General features: G+C 47.7%; 1 protein-coding gene across 1 annotated transcript; it reads left to right on the top strand.

The window, feature by feature from the left end:
- The first annotated feature begins 844 nt into the window (after positions 1-844).
- On the top strand, positions 845-13127 carry LOC125945402 (DNA-directed RNA polymerase II subunit RPB1-like). Its single transcript, XM_049667148.1, has 5 exons — positions 845-1043; positions 3851-3872; positions 8687-8784; positions 10820-11524; positions 12901-13127. The coding sequence occupies exons 1-5, from the start codon at positions 845-847 to the stop codon at positions 13125-13127; spliced, it is 1251 nt and encodes a 416-aa protein (XP_049523105.1).
- The last annotated feature ends 12908 nt before the right edge of the window (positions 13128-26035 follow it).

Raw genomic sequence — 26035 nt, 5'->3', positions numbered from 1 at the left:
GGCGTCACAATGGCGTCACAATGGCGGCACAATGGTGGCACAATGGCGGCACAATGCAAAAGTTCTTGTATACCGAATTTACTTTCCTCTACGGCGTCCTTCCCATTCCCTGCGTTGCTTTGAGATGTTGAGCCCAATCAATCAATCAATCAATCAATCAATCAATCAACCAATCAACTAATCAATCAATGAACCTTGTTCGAAAGAGGGAAAATATAGTTCAATTTAGATTGACAATGCTTTATTTCAAAACTCTACCATCGTTAATTTTTCGATAAGTGGTTCGTCGCTATAAAAAAATGAAAAGGGAACTATGTAATTCTTTGTTTTACGCCTATATATATCTTTTATTTCTCCTGTATGCGCCGTTTCGGCGCGGTAAGCGTTTTCTAAGCTAAGTTCAGTGTCTGGCTCTTGTTCAATAGATCGTAGCCCTGTCTTTATCAATTAGGAATTAACTAGGTCCGAGCAGGAACGTCAATATCCATGACGTTATTGCGCGCTATTGCGCGCCAGTGCTGAAACATCAAGGTGGCTTCGCCACAAGTCTTTCGTTTCTGCGCGTCAATTCTTGCTAATTAAGTATCCGCAAAAGTGCCGCTGAGCCACTACAATTTCTGCATAAGGACGATCTGCCCGTTTTCATTTAAATACACATCTGAGGTGTAGGGTAAGCTGTGCGAAAATAAAAAAGGCTCCTCTCACGATGAGAGCTTATTGGTATGTATTACAGATAGGAAATTTTCTAATGAGGTTGAGCTCAACCTTTTCTTTAGGGTCTGTTTGAACACTGCTAACAAGAATTTTTAATTTTCTCTTCCAGCTTGCCAGCTCTATCGCCATCATGCAATACGAATCTGGCTACTACAATGATCCAGCTGCACCCTACGGACAGGCGTACGACCCGGCAGGTTACCCCCAGACGCAGTACGGGCAGGATCAGTACACACAGGCTTCGTATGTACAGGATCCATACGGACAGGATCCATACGGACAGGCGCCGTACGGACAGGATCAGTACGGCTACCCGCCAGTTGCCGTCGGTATGTAATGTAAAAAAAAAAAGCATTGAATAATGACTGGTTGCTGGGATAGTTGACTCGTAATTATGACGGTCTAATATAGAACGAGTGCCACTATGAAGTAGGACGCTCTTTTCTGTCTTGGTCTTAGTTCACATTGTTTCGCACCCTACTACACCGAGACAAGTAAAACGCAGCTGCGCATTGTAAGATCTCTTTGCTTATAGTTAAGCGGTAGCTTTGACAGTGAGTGATTTAGAGCGTCGTCGCACCGTAGAATGGCGACCTCGCTGGGCGCTGTAACCGCAAATATCTGCAAAGTCCTGCTTCCCAGCAGGTGACGCTGCAGACAGGGGTGCTTGTCGCGATATCCATCCTGAGATCAATGAGCACGTCCTTGCCGAGGCCTTTAAAAGATAACAGCGGAAAGGTTAATAATTCTGCGGCCGATAATGGTGAAAGACTGCTGCTAGAATGCTGGGGACGCAAAGGCAGGGAACAAAGACATATTAGGACAATAAATCGGTTTGAAATAGCAGAGCGAAGCGGGCAACGGACCGAGATTCAAACACGAGCGGTGTCTCAATCTCTGTCCGCGTTCCGTTTCGCGTTATTGTTCCGAAGATGTTACCTACCTACTCGTCGAGCTTGCTGTTTTGATCCAATAAATCTCTATCACAATCGATGGTTTGTCAGCACGAACCACATAAGCGCAGCAGGTGTGTCTGCTTAGAGGTATCTGCCAACGAACCATTTCCAAGGAAATGGCTATAGTTTGCATCCTTCAGTTGGCATATCTTATTTTGTGTAAGAGAGATCGTGTGGAGGTGGAACAGCGTCTTCTTGGCTTTGTATATGCAGATGACATTGTTTTGGTTAGCGGAGTGTGAGAGATACATTGTCATATAACATATACTGACCACGTATTGTGAGATATGGTCACATAACAGCGAAACACTAAAGCAACTGTAGGCGAGTACTTATACCTAGAAGTATGTGAAAAAGGGACATTAACAAACATGATTTAATCAAAGCTAAATGCTAAAATAATGTGCCCATGATGAAACGTAAAATATATGAAGTAGCTATAGATGTATTACAATGAGTAATGGGCCACGGGCTAACGTTGATGACGCGGTACCGCGCTTAAAATCAGATCTGGTTAGCAGTGAATGGTAATCAGCGAGCTATTAAACAAGTAGCTGGGAGCGCGTGGAAAAACCACAAATTAAGCAGTGCAAGGCGACATAGCCTGGAGATCCCGATTGCCGAAGGCTCAAAGCAAAACGTAATTTTAAACCGACTGAGCAATTGGTATGAATGAAAATAGACAGGCGGCTAGGTTATTCTAATATTCCCACATAGAATAGATGCGGACTTCTAGTGCTGCAAAATGGACCAGGAAACTAACTAGCGGGTATTACGCTAGCGCTGTGAACAGTGTCAGATACATGTGTATTAAATGTAAAGTCGGGGATGCAGGAACCGTATAGCCGATAGACGCACTAGACAGGAAGCGAGCTGTGGAACTATATCAAACAGCAAAGAATAAAATGAGCGGAGAAAACGTTTTATGATATTTGGAAGGGTAGTACTGTATGTTCGAAGACGGAGGCATCGTGTCTCAGAACGTCGGATTATAGATGAATACATTGTGCGCAGCGTGTAGGAATAGAGTAGAAACCATTGAGTATATTCTGGTGCACTGTGACAGTCTCCATCTAGCGAGAAATGTACAACTGGCTACCCTAACCAAGACTTTAGATTTCGCGAACAGTCGGGTCAGGAAGAGTGAGAAGTTTGGTGAGATCTGCCGCGTTTCAACAGAGATGCTCACGTCGGAACAATTATCACGATGGTGATCAACTCATGAAGGTCAGGATGCTGATGATAATCACTTACAGTGACAGAGCAGCAGACGATAATCATAAAAATGTCTTCTTCATCACGATCATCTTCTGCTGCCGTGATGACAATCATAATGACGATTATGATCATTATAATCATCATCGTCTGCTGCTGCTTCATGCAATCTACTTAGCTCATTATGATGCACGGGTGCATCTCAACGTTGATTTCCAGGAGTTTCGAAGGATTCTTCAAGTTGCACGGAAGTTCCGTCAAAGTTTCCCTGGTTTACTGAGAAGGGTGCTTCTCAAGATCGCGTGGCATTCCACGAAACATATGGATTAGTTGTGAGGCATAAATATTTCTAGTAACTAAACGAAGAGTATCAAAGAGTCGCCCAAGTCTGGCGTTTATGCGTTTCCCATGTAGGTTCGATGAAGGTGTAGCAATATTCGTTTGGACTCAGTGTACAAATGGGCACCAGCACGAAAGGGAATGCTAATTCTGCACTAAGGACCATGATCCGATGTCCTCGTTGTTGTGCAATCACGAAATTACCACGGCACAATACTCGAACAGGAGAACTAAGCAGCAGGTGTATAGGCAGGAAATGCACGTCCTTGTCCGTCCATTTGTTCCTGCCGCTTTTGTCTTCATGCTTTAAGTCCAATAGTAATCGAATACGAACAAGCCCGCTATCATGCCTTGTTTAATCACACGGGGATATTTCATCCAACTCTTCTGCAGGTAACCCTACTTGCTTATCGATTAGATGCTTTCTTTTTGAATCCACCATACTCTATGCGATCTGTTGTGACGTATTCTTGTACTGTTCAGATAAAAAACTTGTGCGCAGGTATTGCTAGTGAATGCACTGTTCTAAATCAGTAGGAAGTTTTTTTTTATTGGGGGGGGGGGGGGGGGGTACTGCACGCAATGTACTCAAACTTGCTGTTTTTTCCTGCCCATTCTTCTTGCAGGAACAGTGGAGGCCCAGCCGTCGTAAGTACCCCCATCTATCGTATAGTATAGCAAACACATATTCGCCCAAACCGTCCCGTCTGTCTGGACAATGCGTCGGAAAGATGGTTGCTGGAGCAGTTGAAATGTGTTAGTCCATATTGAAAACGGTTAGGGTAACTGTGAAGGATCCATGGAATAACCTCGTCACCGTTGTAATGAAAGTGACTAATGCGCTTGCCATCACGAATTCTGCGGGGGCTGTTGATAGCGTACGGAAAAGTAAGGAAAATGCACAGGCAACATGACCAGGGGGGGACTCGGCAAACCTAACTTACGGAATACAAGCCAAGTATAAGATTGTCCCTGCAGAGCAAGAGTGATGCGAATACCGTTTATCGATGCGTGACAACACATCCAGCATTCATGAATTTAGTTTATTCATATAACTAACAGCCTGCTGGAGGAATATTGCATAAGGAAGGTTGAAATGTTAGCAAAGGAGCGAAAAATCAAGGTATACAATGCTATAAATAAATAAATAAATAAATAAATAAATAAATAAATAAATAAATAAATAAATAAATAAATAAATAAATAAATAAATAAATAAATAAATAAATAAATAAATAAATAAATAATGTTAAGTAGTTCAACATAATATTTTCCAGCGATGAGAAGAAACTATAGAGTCCTAGTAAGATAAGAGCCTTTTAGCGGAAGGAAAGTATACACAGTTAACACCCTGGTTACAAAATTAGGTCAAATAATGAGTTATCTACACTTGAACTAGGAGAACTTGAACACGAGCCTTTAGGCAAGTCTCTATTGTCTCTATATTTAGGTTTTGTCAGAGGTTTATATTGTTTATCCCGCTTTACAGAAAAAAAGTGCCAGTATTGAGGGTGTTGCGTCTATGTCCCGATTACCGTTTATCCGCGCTGTTTAAGCTGAAATTGTTCCTATTTTATAGGTTTAGTCACGAAATATAATATTTGTTCCGCTTTACAGAGAAAACCTGCTTGTCTTGGGGGTGTTGTTTTTATGACCCGACACCCATTTATCCTCGCTGTTCAGGTCGAAATTGTCCCTATTGTAAAGTTTTGGTCACAGTTTTATAATCTCTGTCCCACTTGTGAGAAAACGGTGCTGGTCATGAGGATGTTGTGTTTATGTCACGATACCCGTTTATCCACGCTGTTTAGGCTGGAATTTTCCCTATTTTATAGGTTTGGGCGCAAAATATATTTTTTGTCCCACTTTACAGAAAAAATGTGCTAGTCTTGAGAGTGTTGCGTTTATGTCCCGATACCCGTTTATCCCCGTTGTTTAAACTGAAATTGATCCTATTGTACAGTTTTGGTCGCAGTTTTATAATCTCTGTCGCACTTGAGAGAAAAAGGCGCTGGTCTTCAGGATGTTGTGTTTAGGTCCCGATACCCGTTTGTCCGCGCTGTTTAGGCTGGAACTGTCCCTATTTTATAGGTTTGGTCACAAAATATATGATTTGTCCCACTAAGAAAAACGCGCTAGTCTTGAGGGTGTTGTGTTTATGTCCCGGTACCCGTTTATTCTCGCGGTTTAGGTCGAAATTGTCCCTATTGTATAGTTTTGGTTACAGTTTTATCATCACTGGCGGAAGGAAATGCCCAGACATTGCTGCGCCCAAGGCTGTTATAACAGCATCGTCGGTCGTGACACGCGGTCGTACACGTTTCCCAGAGACGAGAAGGTGCGTAAATTTTGGATACGTGCCTGTCAGCTATCACGCCCAGCCTGGAGACCTCTAAAACATGACTTAATTTGTGGGGAGACCACTTCGTCGACGATGATTATGTGACCAGCCCGGTTTGGCTAAAAAGCCTCGGCGTGCCACTCAAAAGGCAACGCCTAAAGCCTGACGCTGTGCCCTCGGTCTTCTCACGAAAACGCAAGGCAGAAAGGATCAGCGGCACGTTTGAAAAGGAGGGGAAGAGAGGTCGGTACTGCTCTCGTTCACTTGCAGTCTTCTTGTGCCTACGGCATAAACTACTATTCAGCCATCCACGCAGTGCTGAAGTGCCCCTGCAGCTGCCTCGCCTGCGTGCGCTCTTGAAAAAGCAAGTGTACAGTGGAAATGACAAATAATTCTTGCACATATGTTTGGTGCAGAGCGAAATCTTCGCGCTATGGTTCCCGAAAACCTGACCGGCACGTCCACGGCCGCCTACTCTTCTTCGTCGCTTGACGCGGAAGGCTTCGTAACCATAAGCGGTTATATATTTCTTGCCAAGTTGGAATGGTCCCCGTCTTCAGACGTGTACTCATCGCTGGTAGAGGCACCAGAACTCGAATCCATGCTCGCGATGGCAGCGTCGGTGCGCTTCGAATGACCGCGGCCGGCCGGCTGGCTATCCGACGAGGGTGTCGTGACGTCACGTCTTTTAACTCGCGCGGGTCGGGCGGCGTGATGCGCCCTCACGAAAACGCCAAAAATAAAGCCATCGGCTGAAAAATGAGCTAAGTGACTACTTCTTTTCGGTGTAATCGCACACTGAAGATTCATTTTGATCATTTCCGCAAAATGTTCAGATTTTGTGTCGATGTTCCTTTAAGCTGGAATTGTCACTATTTTATAGGTTTGGCCACAGATTTGTATTCTTTGTCCAACTTTACAGAAAAAAGTGCTGGTCTTGAGGTTGTTTTATGTCCAGCTACCCGCTTATTGTCGCTGTTTAAGCTGAAATTGTTCATATTGTACAGTTTTGGTCACACTTTTATAATCTTTGTCCTACTCTAGAGGAATACGCACTGGTCTTGAGCGTGTTGTGTTTATGTCCCGATACCCGTTGATCCGCGTTGTTTAAGCTGTAATTGTGTCTATTTTATAGTATTGGTCACAGTTTTATAATTGTCGCACTTTAGAGAAAGAAGCGCTGGTCTTAAAATGCGTTTATGTCGCGATAGCCACTTATCCGCGCTGTTCAATCTGGAATTGACCCCATTTTATAGCTTTGGCCACAGCTTTATATACTTTGTCATGCTTTAGAGAAAAAAGCGGTTGTCTTTAGGGTATTGTGTTTATATCCCGGTGCCCGTTTATCCTCGTTGTTTAAGCCGAAATTGTCCCTATTATATAGTTTTGGTCACAGTTTTATATTCCCTGTCTCAATTTACAGAAAAAAGTGCGTATACAGCCGCAAAATTAATTCGTCTAGCAACCATTAACTGCGTGGGAGAACTGGTGCCAACCGGGTGATGGATATTTGCAGGCGATTGTGACTTGAATTGTTGCTTGGTTCTCAGTTAACGAAACTAGATATCTTTTTTTCTGGCTCGTGTGCATGAACATGCTGATGATTTACTATTGGCCACATTTAAATGTCGGTTATCACCAGCACAACATGCTGGTAGCAAGCGCCAAACAATTCTGAATTGTAGACGAGAAAAGGTAAATCATGAAATTTTCTTGCTTAATCGACTTTCTAAAAGCTTTCGTGGTGTTTACGCAAGGAACTCATGAAAAATTCAGTGGCGATTTAACAGTAAGTGCAAGCGAAATGCGTCAACAGTTCCTCAAACCTCTTTCAGGTGCCTGATACGTGATTTAAAACGGTTTCGCCATATTGCAAAGTGTTGTTCAGGAGCTTATTCGACACAAATTCTTGACTCTTCGAGCAGCGATGTCCAACTGACGGTAGTTCTGGGCAGAACACCGTCGGTACAACTACATACATACATACATACATACATACATACATACATACATACATACATACATACATACATACATACATACATACATACATGCATGCATGCATGCATACATCATGCATGCATACATACATAATGCATGCATGCATACATACATACATACATACATACATACATACATACATACATACATACATACATACATACATACATACATACATACATACATACATACATACAAATAAACACGCACACTCTTTTAAGCTCTCCCATACCCTCTCTAGCGGATTCTCACACTTTACACATATACACTTTGCTACACTTTAACACTGCTAATGCTTGACGCATTAAAAATTGACTTCAGTATGAGAGTAGCACTAAGCCAGAACTGAGATACTGCTAACAATCGTCGTGGCTATAGCTTAGTCCACTGGTACAGATCGGCAGGCAGCTTCACCCGCTCCGAAGGAGAAATGTTCCGAGTAGGCCATACAGCTTCACACTCGAGAAAAAAAAAGAAAAAAAAATCTAGCGCCTTAGTCTAAGCATGCGCTGACAGTATTGCAGCAAAGCCAACATGCGAATTATATGGGCGAAAACTGGCTTTTTTGTAAAACCTCGTACTTTTGTCTTTCAATGACCGTCGTTATTATAACTTTTTATTCAATATATTGTCATTCCTGTCGAATTTTCGTCGTCTTCATCGTCGGCATAGGCGTCGGTGTGATGATTCATATGAACTCTTTTATATGCTAAATAGATGCTGTTAACTATTAAAACACCAATGTTGCTCTGACCAGGTTTTATGGTACTTTCTGATTTATTCGTAGAATGTTGAATTGCAGAAGGTAAACAACCGTAATATATTTCGTTCTCTGCGAATGCATTTTATTCTAAACCATTAGAAAAAAACTATATTTTTCCTCACAACGTCAAAGTGATGTCAGAGTGCTGCCTCCGCGGACACTAAACTGAACAATGAGCGTCTCAGCCTGCCTGGCCCTGTGGCAACCACGTGACATGCTATTGTGGCAGAATGCGCCACACGTTTCGCAATGCTCCGTTGTGTAGGTGGACCGCATAGCTCCCTTCGCTGACGTCACTTTCCTGTGCGGTACGTGTGCGACTACGCCACCCGCTTTGCTTTTCTTTTCTTGGCGCAGAGGGCGCGGCGTGTGGTTGACCACAATGGGGCTGTGCATCGTAATGTTGCTCCTGATCGGCGGTACACTCAGTGCACTGGCATACCTGGACACCGCAGGTGAGACACGTACCCTTTCACTCACTCGCGAGTTTCTTGCGCGGCTTCCACACGCTTTCCGTTGAATACAGGCTACAGACACTCGCAATTCTGACTTTGTCATCCCGTGTCTCTCTCACAGCAGTGACGACTCGAGAGGAAGCTTTGGCTCGCTGCCAACTCTGGTTTCTCTATTCAAACGCGCGTGACACGCAGGACACGCAGGAATACTTTGATTTGAGAACTGCTGGACTGATTTGAAAAGACAAAAACGGCAAAGCTTGTACTAGGCCGCGCAAAGCTCGAGACACAGGAAAGCTGGACGATCGATTGCGTCATAACTTAAGAGATACCTCGCATAACCAAGCTCAACTCGGGCATAGCCAAGGCTGAACCTAGCTGCTACCAAGTTCAACCTAGATACAACCAAGTTCCAACCTCGACATAGCCAAGTTCGACCTAGCTACTACCAGGAGACGCAATCGATCGGCCACCTTCGTTGTGACTCGAGCTTTGCGCGGCCTAGTGCAAGCTTTGCCTCCCCATTACAACGACCGAAGAGAAGTGGAATTGCACGCTGGAATGATTAGCGGCCACGCAGTCAGCTGTGGAAGAAGACGACGACGACGAACGCGGGAGAAGTGGCACGAGCGCGTGCCGAGCGCGAGCTCGATCACTAACCGAGGGGCGCCAACGAGCCGGCTGCGGAAGGAGAAATGCGTACTTTTTACAACAGTACTTTGCCGATTGTGGCTTGGTGTCGCATTTACAAAGTCGTTTGCTTTCCGCATTGGATGGGAGGATAGTGCTGCGTGTGACCACTGCGGCGACGAGGAAACAATCGAGCACGTACTTTGTCACTGTCCCCAATACAGCGCACATAGGCAGTCATTCGCGACCGCGCTGGCACGTCTTGACGACCGGCCGCTTTCGGAGCAGACAGTCCTGGAACGCCGGCCAATACAGTCGTCACACAACAAGTCAGTCAAGGCACTCTTGAAGTTTTTGCGATCGAGTGGACTATCTGATAGACTATAGTTCTCACAGACGTTTCCAACCTCTTCTTTTTCTTTTTTTTTCTTTTTTTTAATTCCTAGAATTTTTTTTTCGTGACTGCCTTTTCTCTTCCCTATTCTTTCCGCCTTTCATTTCCCCTTCCCCTTCCCCCAGTGCAGGGTAGCAAACCAGAATCTTTTCCGGTTAACCTCCCTGCCTTTCCCACCACGTTTCTCTCTCTCTCTCTCTCTCTCTGCGTACTTTTTATGCATGGCTTAAACAGCTTCGCTGTTGAAAAATAAATGTTTCATTTAAGAGAGAAAGCTAAATTATGCGAGGACGCCAAGCAGTGTCGTATACGGCATGTCAAGTTGCCAGGCGTAAGAACGAACAAACGCCACATCCTGCTCTTCCGACGCAACCCCGCGCACCTAGCTACTATCAGGAGACGCAATCGATCGGCCACCTTCGTTGTGACTCGTGCGAGGACGCCAAGCAGTGTCGTATACGGCATGTCAAGTTGCCAGGCGTAAGAACGAACAAACGCCACATCCTGCTCTTCCGACGCAACCCCGCGCACCTAGCTACTATCAGGAGACGCAATCGATCGGCCACCTTCGTTGTGACTCGAGCTTTGCGCGGCCTAGTGCAAGCTTTGCCTCCCCATTACAACGACCGAAGAGAAGTGAAATTGCACGCTGGAATGATTAGCGGCCACGCAGCCAGCTGTGGAAGAAGACGACACGGCTTCACGGCAGCACAGCGCCGCGCTGCCGTGAAGCCACACGCCCAAGTAAAATTCGCGTATAACCCGCACCCCAACTTTACTGTTAACTTGCTGGAATTTCTCGTGCGGGTTATACGCGCGAAAATACGGTATGTTCGAGTAACGGTTTCCTCCCTCTACACAACGATATCAGTTAGGTGCGTTGCGTGCGTAGTACTGCTGCAAAGATAATGCAATAACATGTTTTCATTACATCGCTTTCAGCAAACGATCCCCCTTGAATAGTTTTTAAAGAACGTTTCACATCAGCACAACCACTCGTTGCGCTCGCAGAAGACGTTCCTTCCACCCCGGAAGAGGTCCAATTCCCGGTGTTGAGGGGTTCTCCATCTTCCGGACAGGTTGTTCCAGCGCCTATTGCCAAGCCATCGAGTACATCGACAACGACGACGCCTGTTGTCTCTACGACGCCCCCCGCAGCGCACACTATGGGCCCCACAGCGGCCACGATGCAACCCAAAGCGCTCACAGCGCGCCCTGCTAAGCCTCCCACAGCGTCCACGATGCCCCCCACAGCGCCCACGATGAGCCGCACAGCGCCCAAGATGCTGCCCACAGCGCCCACGATGAGCCGCACAGCGCCCACGATGCGCCCCACAGCGCCCAAAGCGCGCCCCACAGCGCCCCCAGCGCGCCCCACAGCGCGCCCTACCGAGCCCCCCACAGCACGCCCTGCCAAGCCCCCTGCAGCGCCCACGGTGCGCCGCCCCACAGCGCCCAGAAGACCCTCCACAACGCCCAAAGTGCCGTCCACAGCGCCGAAAGTGCCGTCCACAGCGCCCACGGTGCCGCCCACAGCGCCCAAGGCACCGCCCACAGCGCCCAAGGCACCGCCCACAGCGCCCAAGGCACCGCCCACAGCGCCCAAGGCACAGCCCACAGCGCCCAAGGCACAGCCCACAGCGCCCACGATGAGCCGCAAAGCGTCCACAGCGACCTCTACCGAGCCTTCCGATGGCGTGGTCATATCCGAAGAAGGCAAGTCTAACCCGCCGCTTTAGTTTGGCAGCTGTGGTGTGGCGCCGCTGAGCTCGACTGTCGCGGATTCGACCCCGGCCGCAGAGGCGGCATTTCGATGGAGGCGAAATGTAGAAACGCCCGTGTACTTCGATTTAGGCGCATGTTAAAAACCTCATCTGCAAGCAGCTAATAGGATGTACATAACAAGACAGACTATGCAAGCGACATGCTGACAGGCAGATAATTAGACAGGCAGACAGGCAAACACACATGGCAGGGAGAAAGGTAAGTAGGCTGTCTAAATTTGTTTCGATGATGCATGTTGCCGTTCTTGTCAACATTTCTTGCGGAGCCTGAACATCTCTAAGTTATTCAAGGCACAGTTGTTATACCCATTACGTTGACTGGCCAAATGCATAACGTTAAGTACTTAAAATGATGAAGGCCTATATATACCACGCACTTAAAGGCCATTTCCCTGTTCTGGAACCAAAGGCAATGATTAACTCTTTGTTTTGCTTTCTGAGATCACCCGCTCATCTTAACCGGCGAAAGAGGAAAACACAGACTGCAGTAGTTGCTAAAGATTTGATTGTAGAGTGATTACAGCTGAAGAGTGAATTTCATCTGTCTTGAGTGAGTAAAAGTTTATTCAACAAGTGTGAGTTGATCATCGACTTGTGCTTGCAGAATTTCGCTTGACATCATATAGACAAAATCATAAGTCTACAAACGGCAACGCAGTCAAAGGGAAACCTGTAGACGATGTATAGACCTTCTGATATTATGTTTATAAGGTGTATACAATGCGGTTTGGCTTTTTTTCTCGAGAACTTATGTACACTTTATACAAACGACAGCAACAGTCTATCTGAAAGCAGTCCAAGTCTATACGAAGTTTGTACATACTTTATGTTTATAAGGTATATGTTGTGGTTTTCACACTGTCTCTAGAGCTGGTATTCTCGGATGATCGCTTTCGGAAATAGTAGTTTCACTTTCGCGAAACTGAGCGTGACTAGCACCAGACGCGTAGGCGTTTGTCAAATTCTGCGATGGTAGAGTTTTGAGCCAATGACAGAGGCTGTAGCAGCCCTCTGAACCAATCGCGGCTGACAAGATGGTGAATCGGTCAATATGGGAGTTCCGGCAAAGTTCACAATAGCAGCGCTGTGCTAGTCGCGTGACATCTCGGGAAAGCGAAACTGTCTTCTAAATTGACCGCCCGGCAATACTATCGCAGAACTTCTCTAAGGTGCTTAAAGAGAAAAGGAGGAGTCTAGAGCAAGGGAATGAAGCACACGAACATTACAGATACTATGTAGATCTACTGTTTGAATTGACGTGTCCAAGGTGCACGTTGCTATTTTTCCATACGAAAACTTCTTGCACAGCAACCGACAAGCAGCCCATGGTCTGTACCATGGGCGATAAAACTACCTCGACTCAGCAGTTCCCGCCAGACGGGCTGTGCGACTTTATCTTCTACGACTCGCTGTACAAGGGAGGCCACAACTTGCTGCCAAAACCGGAGACCTACAGCAAGAGCCTCAACACTTTCCTCAACGACCACCGTGCCTACCGACGTACAACCCTCGGCGTCGGTCTCGCATTCAAGTGAGTGGCCGGAGCCATTTTATTGCGATAGCAATTATATGAACACTCCAAGCGGATTTATGCCGTCGGCGTCGCCGTGAGGTACCGTATAAAGTCCAAGGGTGATAAAATCGTCGCCGCGCGCCGTTTGCTGTATGTGCGAGGGACGCACATACAGCACGCGAGGGACGCGCGCTTTCACGGAGACCGAATGCACGGCGATGAGCAAACTCGACGTTGCCGTAGCGCGAGAGGCCGTGGGGGCATGGAACGGAGGGAGGGAGGGGAGTTGCCATTGTGCTCAGGAACCAACTGCGCATTTAGCGACCCGGCGTAAGGGGATCTGGCGATTGAATCTCACGCGCGAAAGGAGGAAAGTGGGAAGGCAGCCCAGGAGGGAGAGGGTGCGGCTTCTACTCTGCCAGCAACTGCGCACTTGTACTTTGCGCTGCTGCAAGTTGTCGCGCGCACCGTATCTTGAAAGCGATCTCCACTCGGCTCTTTCCTTTGTATGCGCTGTGCTTTCGCCGCTCAGTTTCCGTTGAAGCGATAGACCGCACGAACCTTCGCTCGCTGCTGCCACCGCGCTTGCTCACGCCAGCGTTTTGACAGTGGTTGTCTGCGGTCATCGAATTTGATCTATTCATGTTTGCTTGTGCGCGCTGACACCAAGCTTGCTAATTCAGTTAGTAAGCGAATGTGTCCAAGTTTATGCACGCGATAAAACTGCTATCCTTACTCCGCATAGCTCTCTACTAATTTTCTATCGCAATTGATGCTTCGCCTTTCAGGCGAAACTGCGACTTTTTGAAATAAAAGGAAGTCAGTTTATACATATAGCAAGTTAACTACGTCCGGCCTGGCCGACGGTGTCTAAATAGCGTACGTCACGGCCCACTGATGCGGGAACTTCAGGGCGGCGTCGGCAACCATTTGTTTCTTGTTTATTTCTGTTTTTTTTTCAAGCGAAGCTTGTATTGACTCACAAGTTTCGGTGGCGTTGTCGTGGTTACGCAGAAAAACACGGGTACTCCCAGAGCAGCTCTTCCAGCTGCGCCGGCGCCGGAGCACGTGACGCGCGCGGCCAATCAGGGTCGTTTGGTGTGTCGCGGGGAGGGAAAGGGAAGGAAGGGGGGTCGGTGCGTGCTCCGCCGGGCTTCCCTTACCTTAGATCAGTCTCGGTGTCGGGTTGGACAGGCCGCGCGTGGTGCATTCCGCCGAGGAGCTGGCTGCGTTTGAGCAATGGCGCCGTGAACTCGCTCGGAAAAGGGCTTGTCGTCGATGTGCCGATTCTAGCGTGGGGACTTGCGAAGCCCAGGCGAAATGTCAGCGAAGAGCCGCGGACCCCGAATTGCGGAAGCGCGATGTTGAGGCCAAACGTCAGCGTCGCCTTGCCCTCCAGGAACCCGACAACAATGATGCACGCCTCAGCAATGCTAGCGCCAACTTCCCCGGTGCGATGGCGAGGTTTCAACGCGTTTCTCAACCGGAACTTCAGAGCCAGTTGCAGTGCGTGTGACCGGTTGTGGTTCGAGCACAACGTGGTACTCGTCAGTGCAATTCATTCCGACGAACACCGAAGAAAAACACGACAAGCTTCGCTTAGCCCCATTTTCTGGAAGAGGAAAGGATGGTCATTTTTTCTGCCTTATACCAACGTTCAAGGTATACTGGTGGCAGTTTCGGTATTGTAAAAGAGCAACTTACTATGCCTGTTAATGTCTCTTTATGGACGAGAGAAAAATTATGGCCCTTTTTAGTTACCCTGTTACCCTAAATTACCATCTTACAGTATAAAAATTAAAGCCACCCTTACTGTGAAAAGAAGCTTGGTAAGCCAGAGAAGATGAAAAAAATGTGGTTGATCCCTCTTATATAGGAATCGGTATAGAACACGAAAGTGAAACGTGTCTTCACAGAAGTAGTGTAATGTTTATTGCACATTGATATATAATGTCTATTGGTGTTTTGTGGCTAAAGCGCCCTTAGGCGTTGATGCACCCACGCTGACGCCTGGTGGCACGTCTCCTCCATCACGACTACCAACGTCGATGACCATGAGCAACCGTCGTGCATATGGAAGCTGCACTACGCTGCACACGCTAGCACAACGCGAAAGACGAAGCACGTAACTGACACACTAATACAACGCGCAAGACAAAGCACGTAACTGAATCGTCACCGAGTCAAATCAGCGCGTACAGCGCGTCGTAATTGCAGCCTCCGCGATCAACTTCAGAAACATTTTCAGAGCTAATTGCGGAGGCCACGCTCCGCTGTGCTGAGTACGGTGAACGCCACCTAGGTGGCGTTGGTAGTGCTTCTTGATGCCAGCGTCCCTTCGAATGCTGGCATCGAGGCGTCGTAGTGCTGAGACCACCGAAGCGTTCACTGTCGGTGCGCGTTAAGGCCGGAATACATGAAGCGAATAACCGGCGTCCGAGCGAAGAACTTCGTCGGGCGGCGAACGTCCGACGGCCGGCGTCAAGAAATTTGCCGTCCGCAGCCGATCTGCCTGTCCAAACATTTTCGTCGGGTGAACGCCGCCGCCGGAAGCGTCTAGCGCGCAGCGGTGGACGACAGCCAATCAGGAGGCACTAGTTCCGGTCGCAATGCATGCTGGTGTTTCGCGCGCGCGCGCCTTTTCGCGTCGTCTGCAATCGCGTTGGTGTTGCCGTGTCTGCATGTCTCTGCACCGATTGAGTAGTTCCTAGTATGATCTCTCAGGAATCGCGTTGTATTTGTACATCCCATATCCGCTGATCTGCGAGGAAACAGACAAGCAGTGCAAGCTCTCTACAACAACCTTCAACAGAAATCTTCTGATCTCAGAGGCCACATGCTGTCGTCATGCCTATCTCCCGACTTCCCCGATAGATGGCGCTGGCATCGGATATTTCTTTCGCTAGGCTTAGACGCGTTCGAAACGAGAAGCGATCTCGAAAACTACTCAAGGTTATCCATAATACTCTGTCGTCGAAGCGGCCTGAGACTAAGCGAAAGCCGTTTACGCAGTCATTTGCTTCCAACTAAGTGAATTCTACAAGGACAACGCCAAATTCAGTTCGAAGCGGGCGGCCGGGACCGCCGCCAACACGGCGGCCAACGCGCGGCGGCGTTCGCCGCATGTATTGCAACACAGCAAACATCCTGCGTCGTGTCGCCGCGTCGTTACTTGACGCGTGAAGTTCGTCGAGAAAGTTCGCTCCATGTATCCCGGGCTTTAGTGTCATAATGCAGTACTTCTCTTTTCTGCTCGTAGGCGGCGGCACCGCCCCGAGCAAGAGCGCGGGTACACGGAGGAGTGTTAGATATATAAGGCGCGTCTGTGTAGCTCTCTGCAAATGCGTTTGTGGCGCAATGGGTTAAACGCTCGGCGATCTATCGTCGCGGACCGAGAGGTCGTGGGTTCGATTCCTAAATTTTGCATGTTTGTGGAACTTTTTCTTCTGGTTTCTTTCTTTGTATTATGTTCTATGACGTATTTCCGTGACGGAAATACGTCAGTGAAGTCTTGGTGGACCCCGGAATAAAACACTTTCGTGTTAAAAAAAAATCACAGCATATCCACGGGGTGAATGATGATGAGTGGGCGAAGCTCCGGAGGGAATCATCGGATCTCCCGCTTAAGGGGACGCTAGCACAAACGCGTTAGAAACGTGCAGTACTCTGTAGTAAGGGGGAGCGGCCACAGCGTCTTACGCAGCCATTTACACATGCCGGAACGTGCACCGCGTTTGCCGACGCCATCACATGACTGCTGAGAGAGTATACCCCCCGTATTCATAAACGCTCCTCGACTTGAACTTGACTTGCCACCGCCTTGGGCAGCGCGTTCGAAACGCGTTGAAGGTAAGGCGGAGAGGCCACAGCGTCTTACACCTGCCGTAACGCGCTAGCATAAACGCGTTAGAAACGCGCTAGAAACGCGGCCTTTCGTTAATGTTGGGTATTTATTGCCATCGTGGTGCGTGTGTCTATGTGCGCTTCGTGGCGTAATGGTTAGCGCCGCGCGTTCGGAAGCGAGGGGTCCCTGGTTCGATTCCGCGCTACGGACACAACTTTCGGAATTTTTGTAGCGTTAGCTACACTGGCCTAGCCAAGCCCATATCGCGCGGCACATCAAGAGCCGTGCTGCGCATGCGCAAGGATCAGTGATGTCACACGGCTTGCGCACCGGAGCCACCGGAGCCGGCACCTCTCGCGCACTCCGCCGCCGCCGCGCGCGACTAACCGCCGCCGGTCTGCGCATTCTAGAGGAGTGACGTCGTAGCCGTGGTAGACGCACTGGCGCCGGCGCGCGCTCGCTGTGCAGTCGCCGTCTGACACTGCGCTGGAGCCGCTGCGCTTCTGACTGGCGTTTGTGTGTGTCATTGGAGCAGCAGTAAGCATGACAATCAAGCTAATCCTTGACAATCTAGACAACCAGGAAAGCCAAGAATAATCAGCTGAACCTTTGCTAACGCTACGTATATCCTGGCATAGCCGAGCTGAGCCACTGCAACATTTTTTTTCATATAACGCCGGAAGCGTTCTGCGGAACCGGAAGCGGAACCGGAAAGTGGAAACGGAAGCGGAACCGGAAGTGGAACCGGAAGCGGAAGTCGGCTTCCGGTTATACTATACGTATACATATATATGTATATATGGGTATACATACATATACGGACACACAACGCCATGTATTGAGCAATTCATAAAACTAGACGTGGCTACCTACTACGACGGGGACGAACGGGTGCCGCTATAAGGAGCTTCGCCCCTAAAACAACAACTTGTGGCTCCAATCCACGCTATGAAGGTGGTTGGACAGCGAAGCTGTAAACGACACCCACAACGATTACCCATTGGGACGTCACTTGAATTCAAACACGTGGCTCTACAAAGAGTGAAACCAGAGACAAGTGATATGTACTTAACCACGCCCTTTGTTACTTCACGACATTACATTCACGCTGTTCTTCTGGCGTCTTTACTTTCCGTGGTTTACCCATGGTAGCCTGGAATGAACTGAATGAGTTGCTAGACCGTGGTGAGGTCACTACGTGATTTCTATGCTGTTCCGTACTTTTGCACTCGCTAACTTACGCAACCGTAATCTTTACCGGGAAACACACGCGGGAGAAGGAACGCTGTAAACGACACCCACAACGATTACCCATTGTGACGTCACTTAAATTCACACACTTGGCTCTACAAAGAGTGAAACCAGAGACACTGGTTACACGAGGGTTTTGAATGACGTCAACCCCTTTGGTAGCCGCTGCAAGCCTAATCTTTAACGAAACGCGTCGAAGGGTGTCCCCATTGTTCACACGCGCCATATCATCCATCATGTGGTTTTGATGCGTGTTTTGTGGTTTTTCTTTTGAAAACGAGCGCTGAGCTGAATGCTGTATGCCTGATTTCAAAGGAGATATGCTGTTTGTATTCAATTTTTAGCCTGGCGTTTTTCGCTTATGCCAACGACAAGAAAATTTCCTTGGCTGGTAGAGGTATTCAGCTTCGCTGTAAAAACGAAAGTCGGGTGGCGACGTCACCTTGCGCTTTCATCACCAGGTCGCCGGGTCGCTAACTTATTTGTTTTTAATATTGATTTTTACCTACGGCAAACCAGCCTTTATTACAGGCTATATAAACATAGAGGTTCACAAAAGCTACATACAATTGACGCTTGAACATGTACGCTGAAATGTACTGCACTGTATACTCACTAAATGAATCGCGACGGCGAAGTTTTAAAGTAGCTAGGAGAGCCCATAAGCGCAATTATTCGAGAGCGCGACGTCACGCCGTTATGCATCTGGTCGCTAAAGCTGGTGTGAAATCTGTTCTAGACGTGAGAGCCGAAACTTACGTCAATGTACCACGAAGTGACCACAAAGTGGAGACAGCGAAAATGAAAGCACTCGTACTAATTTGACCTAAATTGACGGGTTTCATTCCGTTAGAATACTACGCACCTTGAGGGTTATAAGAACGAACAAACACACACAAACAATCAAATAAATAAATAAATAAATAAATAAATAAATAAATAAATAAATAAATAAATAATAAATAAATAAATAAACAAACAAACAAACAAACAAACAAACAAACAAGCAAACAAACAAACAAACAAATAAATAAATAAATAAATAGAGTAAATATAACTTGCGTAACAGCCCTGCCTGTTTGGCGACAGCTCATAGGTAGTCGTAGGCTACACGGCGGTCATCTGACAGTCGACCGCTAGAAGGCGCTCTTCGTAGCTTGCGATCGTAGCTTGCGATAAGGCGGACACGGCAAAACAATTGTTGGATTGGAAAGAGGAAACCACGCAAGTGGTGGAACAAGGAAATTAAACAAGCTATAGAAGAGCGTAAAGAGGCATCTAGGGCTCATCGAGAAGCCAAAAAGTTAGGATTACAAGAAGAAGAGGTGCTCCTTAGATGGAATACATACCGAGAAAAGGGTTGCGAGTGAGCTCGTGCAAGAGAAAATTAAATGCGCAAGTGAACGTTGGGTGCATAACATTCACAAAAGAGACAAAGGCGCTCCAAAAAGATTCTGGAACCATATAAAAGCACTCGGAGCTCCAACTAAAAACTCGCAAACGGCTATAAGGGATGAAGACGGTAACATCTACGAAGGCGAGGATGCGCTGCGGTACATCACAGACGTTATCAGGGATAATTTCGGCACGAGAAAAAGCGTAGTTCAGACAACAGATCCAGCAACAACAACAACAAAAAACTTTTATTGGAAAAAGGCAGCAGGAAATGTCCCTAACAACACGGCAGCAGGACCCGATGAAATCCCAATACAGCTAATCAAAAACCTTGGTCCAAAAAGCAAGGCACTGCTGACTAATGCCATAGAGCAAGTGATTAGAACAAGGAATATTCCCGTTGGATGGCGTGAAAGCAAGCTGAATCTCATCTACAAAGGCAAAGGAGATAAGGATAAGACGAGCTCGTACAGGCCAGTTACAGTAACGTCGGTGATATATAGAATGGCAATGCAAGCCACAAGATTAGAACTGTCGAAGTGGGTGGAGGAAAACGATGTATTGGGGGAACTACAGAATGGGTTCAGGCCAGACAGACGCTTAGAAGACAATATGTTTGTACTAACTCAGTGCATAGAGATTTCAGTAGCTCAGAAAAGACCTTTATGGATAGCATTTCTAGATATTAAAGGAGCTTATGAGAACGTAGACAGGGAATTGTTGTGGGATATTCTTCAATGCGAAGGCATAGATGACGATTTCGTGGAGCTGCTGAGGTAGATATATCGAGACAACGAAGTACAAGTGGTATGGGAAGGCCAAAAAGGAAATGAAATGGTGGGAATTCACCAAGGATTGAAGCAAGGATGCCCTCTGTCACCATTGTTGTTCACGCTTTACGTCAAGGGTATAGAAAGACGACTGGAAAACAGCGAATTAGGTTTTGATTTATCCTACATGCGTAAAGGACAAATGGTGCAACAGAAGGTCCCTGGACTGATGTACGCTGACGACATTGTGCTACTAGCGGACAATAAAAAAGATTTACAGATACTTGCGAATATCTGTGGGAATGCAGCGACATATCTAGGCCTTACGTTTAGCACAGAGAAATCAGGAATTATGATCTTTAATGAACACACGAGTAACTTCGTGGTGTCAATTCAACAGCAAGTAATACCCATAGTGAAGCAATATAAGTACCTCGGCGTACACATAAACGAAGGAAAGAATTACTCAAGCAACCACCAAGATAATCTGAAAATAAAGGGGAAGCGGAATGCAGCAATAATGAAACACAGAGCACTATGGGGCCACAATAAGTACGAGGTGGTGCGTGGAATCTGGAAAGGAGTAATGGTGCCAGCGCTAACATTCGCAAATGCCACTATATGCTTAAAATCGGATATATTTGCGGGTTTGGAAGTTAACCAAAGATCAGTAGGCCGGTTGGCTTTGGGAGCACACGGTAATACCACAAATGAGGCAGTGCAGGGTGACATGGGTTGGGCGTCTTTTGAAGTCAGAGAAGCACAGAGCAAAATTAGTTTTGAAGAAAGGCTCAGGAACTTGGAAGAAAATAAATGGGCGGCTAAAGTGCACAAGTATCTCTACATGAAAAGCGTGGACACAGAATGGAGGAACAGGTCAAGGAAGTTGGCAACCATGTACAGGATAATCGAAACTGTAAATAGACAACCAGGGGTCATCAGAAAGAAAGTGAGAGAAATAGACACCGTGAATTGGATGCAAAGAGTGGAAACAAAAAGGACAATGGAGATTTACAAGATTTAGAAGAAAGAAATTAGAAGGGAAAATCTGTACGATAACACAAAGGGCAGTGCCTTGCTATTTGAGGCTCGAGCCGGTTGCCTAAGGACGAAAACATATCGGAACAAATATTCGGAACTAGATGAGACATGTGTATGCTGCAGTAAAGATCCAGAGACCACTCAGCACATCCTAATGGAATGCGATGGGATCCACCCAGCGAGAACCGTAGGTAACGTGCAACTCCCAGAAGTGCTTGGGTTTAAAGTGGAAGGAAACATAAACAGATCAGCCGTAGAGATCAGCAAGAGACGATTAGAGTACTGGTGGAAAAAAAGCAGGGAAAAGATGGATACGACCTGATCTCTTAAAATCATAGGCAGCGGTACAAGGTAAATTTTTGAAAAAGAAAAATAATGAGAGGTATACAAAAATGTTAGATAAAGAACAGGTATAGTATACCTGATTAAATCAAGCAGGCTAGGTGACTATTTGTCGCCGCCCCGTTTCAAAGGGGATGCCAATAAATCATCATCATCATCTTCCTGCTGAAAGAGTCTTCTAAGTTGGTCTCGCGATGCAGTTGCCTTGTAGTAAGCGGCTACTTTTAACAGTCAGTAGATTGAAAACTTGAAGGGCCCATACCAAGTACTGGACGTTGCAAAGAGGCAATTGCGGTGAGTAGATCACGCGCTGATGATCGCGCCTTCTGTGTAACAAACCGCTCCGCGGCGCAAGAACAGCTGAAATTTCAAACCAAAGCTCGCGTGCCCATCCTCTTGATCCTCTTGATTGATCCGTGCACGCTGATATCGGGAGCGGACACGACTGCTGATGTCGGTGTCTTTCCGCAGATTACTCACGATGACATCGTTAGCTATTTTGTGTTCTCAGCCACCCTCATTAGTCTCGGTGGTCTCAGTCAAATAAAAGCCTTTAGGGGTCCTTGGAATATCGTAACTATATCAGCAGTGGATGCGTGAAAAGTCTGTCGGCGAAACGGTTCCAGGGAGACGTGCTGAAGCTGTTCTTAAATTCTAAACTGTATGAGCGCATTCTGTGCAATGTCTTGTCAGCAAATGTTTTATCCTTGATCAACGGAGCAGCATCACTGCAGGCACAAGCTAGGGTCTTCGGATTCTATACAACTGCCTCGGCCTCGGCCCTTCACTTCTGTCCTGCGTTCTTGACGCAGATAACTTTGTCTTGGGGCTGTAGCCCTGTCGAGGAATTGGAGCCTGGTTCGTATCAGCATGCTCGAACAGCTTCAGTGGGTTTCCTGCAAATGCGTACATAGTGTACTTCGCGATCTATCAAAACGAAGCCCACCTCGCGTGTTCCCACGATCGACACGTCACCGAGTCTTCAGGGACTTCTTGCGGTCTTACCTGTTACAATGTGATCACCACAAACTTGCACGTCGGGCCTGACCGTGTCAAAGTTCGCATGCTCTATCCGCACCAGCCGCAAAACCGCGTCGCCTTCCACTTAGGGACTTGGCACCCTCGCACTGGCCTTCCACTACCTTCGGCCGGCTCAAAAAGCCGCGGTATCGCCCGAAAGGCGAAGCATCGATTGCGATAGCAAATTAATAGACCGCTATGCAAATATATTAACTTTATCGGCCGTATAAACTAGCAAACATTCGCTTACTAACTAAATTAACAAGCATGGTGTCAGCGCGCACAGGCAAACATGGACACATCACACTCGATGAGCGCGGACACTCGATGTCAAAGCGCTGGCGTGAGGAAGTGCGGCGGCAGCACTGAGCGAAGTCATCTCCGAGCTGTCCATCGCTTTAACGTAAACTGATCGGTGAGAACACAGCACTTACAAAGGTATGAGCTGTCGAGGTGCCTATATATACTCTGCCCTCAGCGCAGATCGCTTTCAAGATATGGCGCGCGCGGCCCCGGAATCAGTTGCTGCGGGAGTACAACGCCGACCAACTTGCGTCCCCTCCCTCTGGAAGCTAGCGCGCGACGGAAGACGGCGCTTCCTTCCCGCTTTCCTCCCCTGTGCGCGTGAGATTTAGCCGCGATCGTCGGCTCGCCTCGCACTCTTTCACTCGCACAAACAGCGTACGGCGTGTGGCGACGGTGTTATCGCCCTTAGAGTTTACACAGAACACCACGGCGACGGCGACGCCGACGGCATAAATGCGCCTGAAGTGTCCATGTAATTGCGATCGCAATAAAATATCAGTGTTCGTTGCTTGTTGCTTTCTCGCCTTATTGACACAGGAGTAGGAGCACCCTACAACCGCGTAAAAAGCCATCTTGTCCGAAAACGCGCACACGACGTCGACTGGCCTTTCAGTATGCTTTCAGCAGAGGCCAGCGGGCGCTCGTCGGTTCGTCGCAATGGCGGATTGCTATCCCAAGACTCCAAGCTGTGACGTGGGTAGAATTGATGTATAGTCAGTAACATCATATCAGTTCCCATAAAATAAAGCATGCAACACGCCTTATCGATGACAAGAAACAATACACTTTTTCCTGAGTAGAATACAACCAGTAATAAAAATGCAATACTCCGCTGATAATGGCTACGATGCTTGTCACTCATAAGAAAAAAAAAACTGTCAGCCCTTCCACTGGGGTGGAGATGGAAGACCAGCGACGCTGTACTATGGTGGGAATTATATATCTCCAGTTATGGCTATTAAGATGTGATGGTGTAATTGGTTATTTGAAATATTAAAGAATGATAAAATATGATCCGGTGGTTTTCATTTATTTAGTGACCACAGGGACCATGGCCTTATGGTCGCTGCGGTACACCGCCATAGGGTGTACGGCAAAGGTTGGCACGTTCTTTATAAACACGTCACCAAAGCCACTCGCGTTCGGTGCGAACGCGGGCAAAATGCCGCCGCCGTCGACAACAGTTGTGCGCGTTGTTCGTGTGACCGCACACAACCACTGTCAGAACGCTGGCTACGTGACGGAACGGCTAAACGCCGTTGTCGACACTGTTAGGGGAGAGGCGGGCGAGAACCCACAGAGAGTCGGCGGCACGGGCGGCAGAGGCCGGCACGGCTGAGCGCATGCGCCGCAGCGGGAGAGCGGGCACGCACACGCACAGTCTAGGGTGCCTCGATGCCCTCCTCGCCCACCGCTCCCCTTCCACTGGGAAGCCTCGTTTGCTCTCCTCGTGAAAGCGCGCGTCCCTCGCCCTCGAGCGCTTTCACACGCACATACAGCATACGGCCAATGAGAGTTTTTTTCTATCGCCGGACGCGACCATCGAAGGGTGAGCCCTTAACAGCTTCGTTGTAAAAATTGTTTTACAGCTACTTGTCGACGGCGGGGTACGATTTGAAAAGGAAGAACTCTAGCCCACTGGAACCCTTCTGGAAAGAGTCAATTTTCCACGTCGGGACCCTCGACACTCCCTCGACAGCGGTTCGGACTGATACGAAAGTGGCCATTACCACACTGGAGGTATGGTTCAACATATCACACTTTTGAAATGAAATTAAATGTTTATCATCAGAAAAGAATCAAAGAGTGAGTGGTGACGCTTCTGGATCAATCGCCGTTAACTAGCTGCGGGTCTATGGCGTGGATGCTATAAACAATACTGTTCACTGAGAAATAAAAAGGGTGCGCCACGTAGCTTGTTGCCAAAATTTCGAAAAAATATGCGAGTGCCGCGTAGCTCCAGAGAACCAGGGTAACGTTGTTTGCCGTCGCTTGGAGCAAGTTTATTTCTTGTATTTCGCCTAATTACATATAGATATTATTGATCATTAACGTTGTAATATATTACAAGCAGAGCAAATTGTGAATTAGAAGATTGTAGGACATCATTAATAATTCCCGATCCAGCTTTCTGTAGCTCTATGCATGTTACATAATAGTTTTTCCGGTTTGTATAATATATTGCAAAGGAATAAAGGAGACACAAAGACAGCACCCGTTCCTGGGCCAGCTGTTTTATTCTCTGCCTCGTCGTCGTCTCTTCCAGCGCCCGAGCCAGAGTGGCTCACTTTCACTTCATTACACTCGGCCACGCTGCTGAATATAGCTCTGGCGGTTATGAACGCACGCTGTTGCTGGAAAAACATTGCATTCAAGACTTGGGAAAACAAGTAGTCGTCGTTCAGACCGTCCAGTGCGCAACCAGCTTCTCTGGTGGTCGGCACTGACTGTTGCGCTCTGGTCGCAGGTCCCGCCGACGATTATCTAGTCACAGTTGGAAAAACGGGGCAGGCGATCTCGGACACAGAACCGCCGTTTGTCTCAGAATGCGGGATCGGTCGCACTGGTTGCAGTCAGTCGCAGTTCGAAGGTGCTTCTAGGTGCTCGAACCGGCTGGTCTAGGCAAAACGTCGCCCCCACTACCGGACTGTGCTCTTCAGAAGCCGTACCGTCGGCAGGATTCGATTGGCCTGCGGTGTGCATTGGGAAAGGCGGTGTTGCGAGCTCTTGAAGTCTCGAAGCAGCAGACGGCTGTGTCTGCGCTGAAACCGATGGTCTCTTGCGCTCCTTTTGAGATAGATTTTTGTCCGCATCGCGCGTTGATAGTCGCTTGTGCGTCTTGCAGTCTCTTAGCAACGAATGAATGTCTCTGCTTTCGGCAAATGCCTGCTGCGAAGTCAGGAGGTGTGGGTCCGACCGGGTGCCAAGTATTTCAGGTCTAAGATCCATGGACAGATTGGT

Source organism: Dermacentor silvarum, chromosome 5 (assembly GCF_013339745.2).
Source record: "Dermacentor silvarum isolate Dsil-2018 chromosome 5, BIME_Dsil_1.4, whole genome shotgun sequence".
NCBI classification, from domain to species: Eukaryota; Metazoa; Arthropoda; class Arachnida; order Ixodida; family Ixodidae; genus Dermacentor; species Dermacentor silvarum.
The sequence above is the reverse complement of the archived record's forward strand: the minus strand, read 5'-3'. Positions and strand labels throughout refer to the sequence as shown.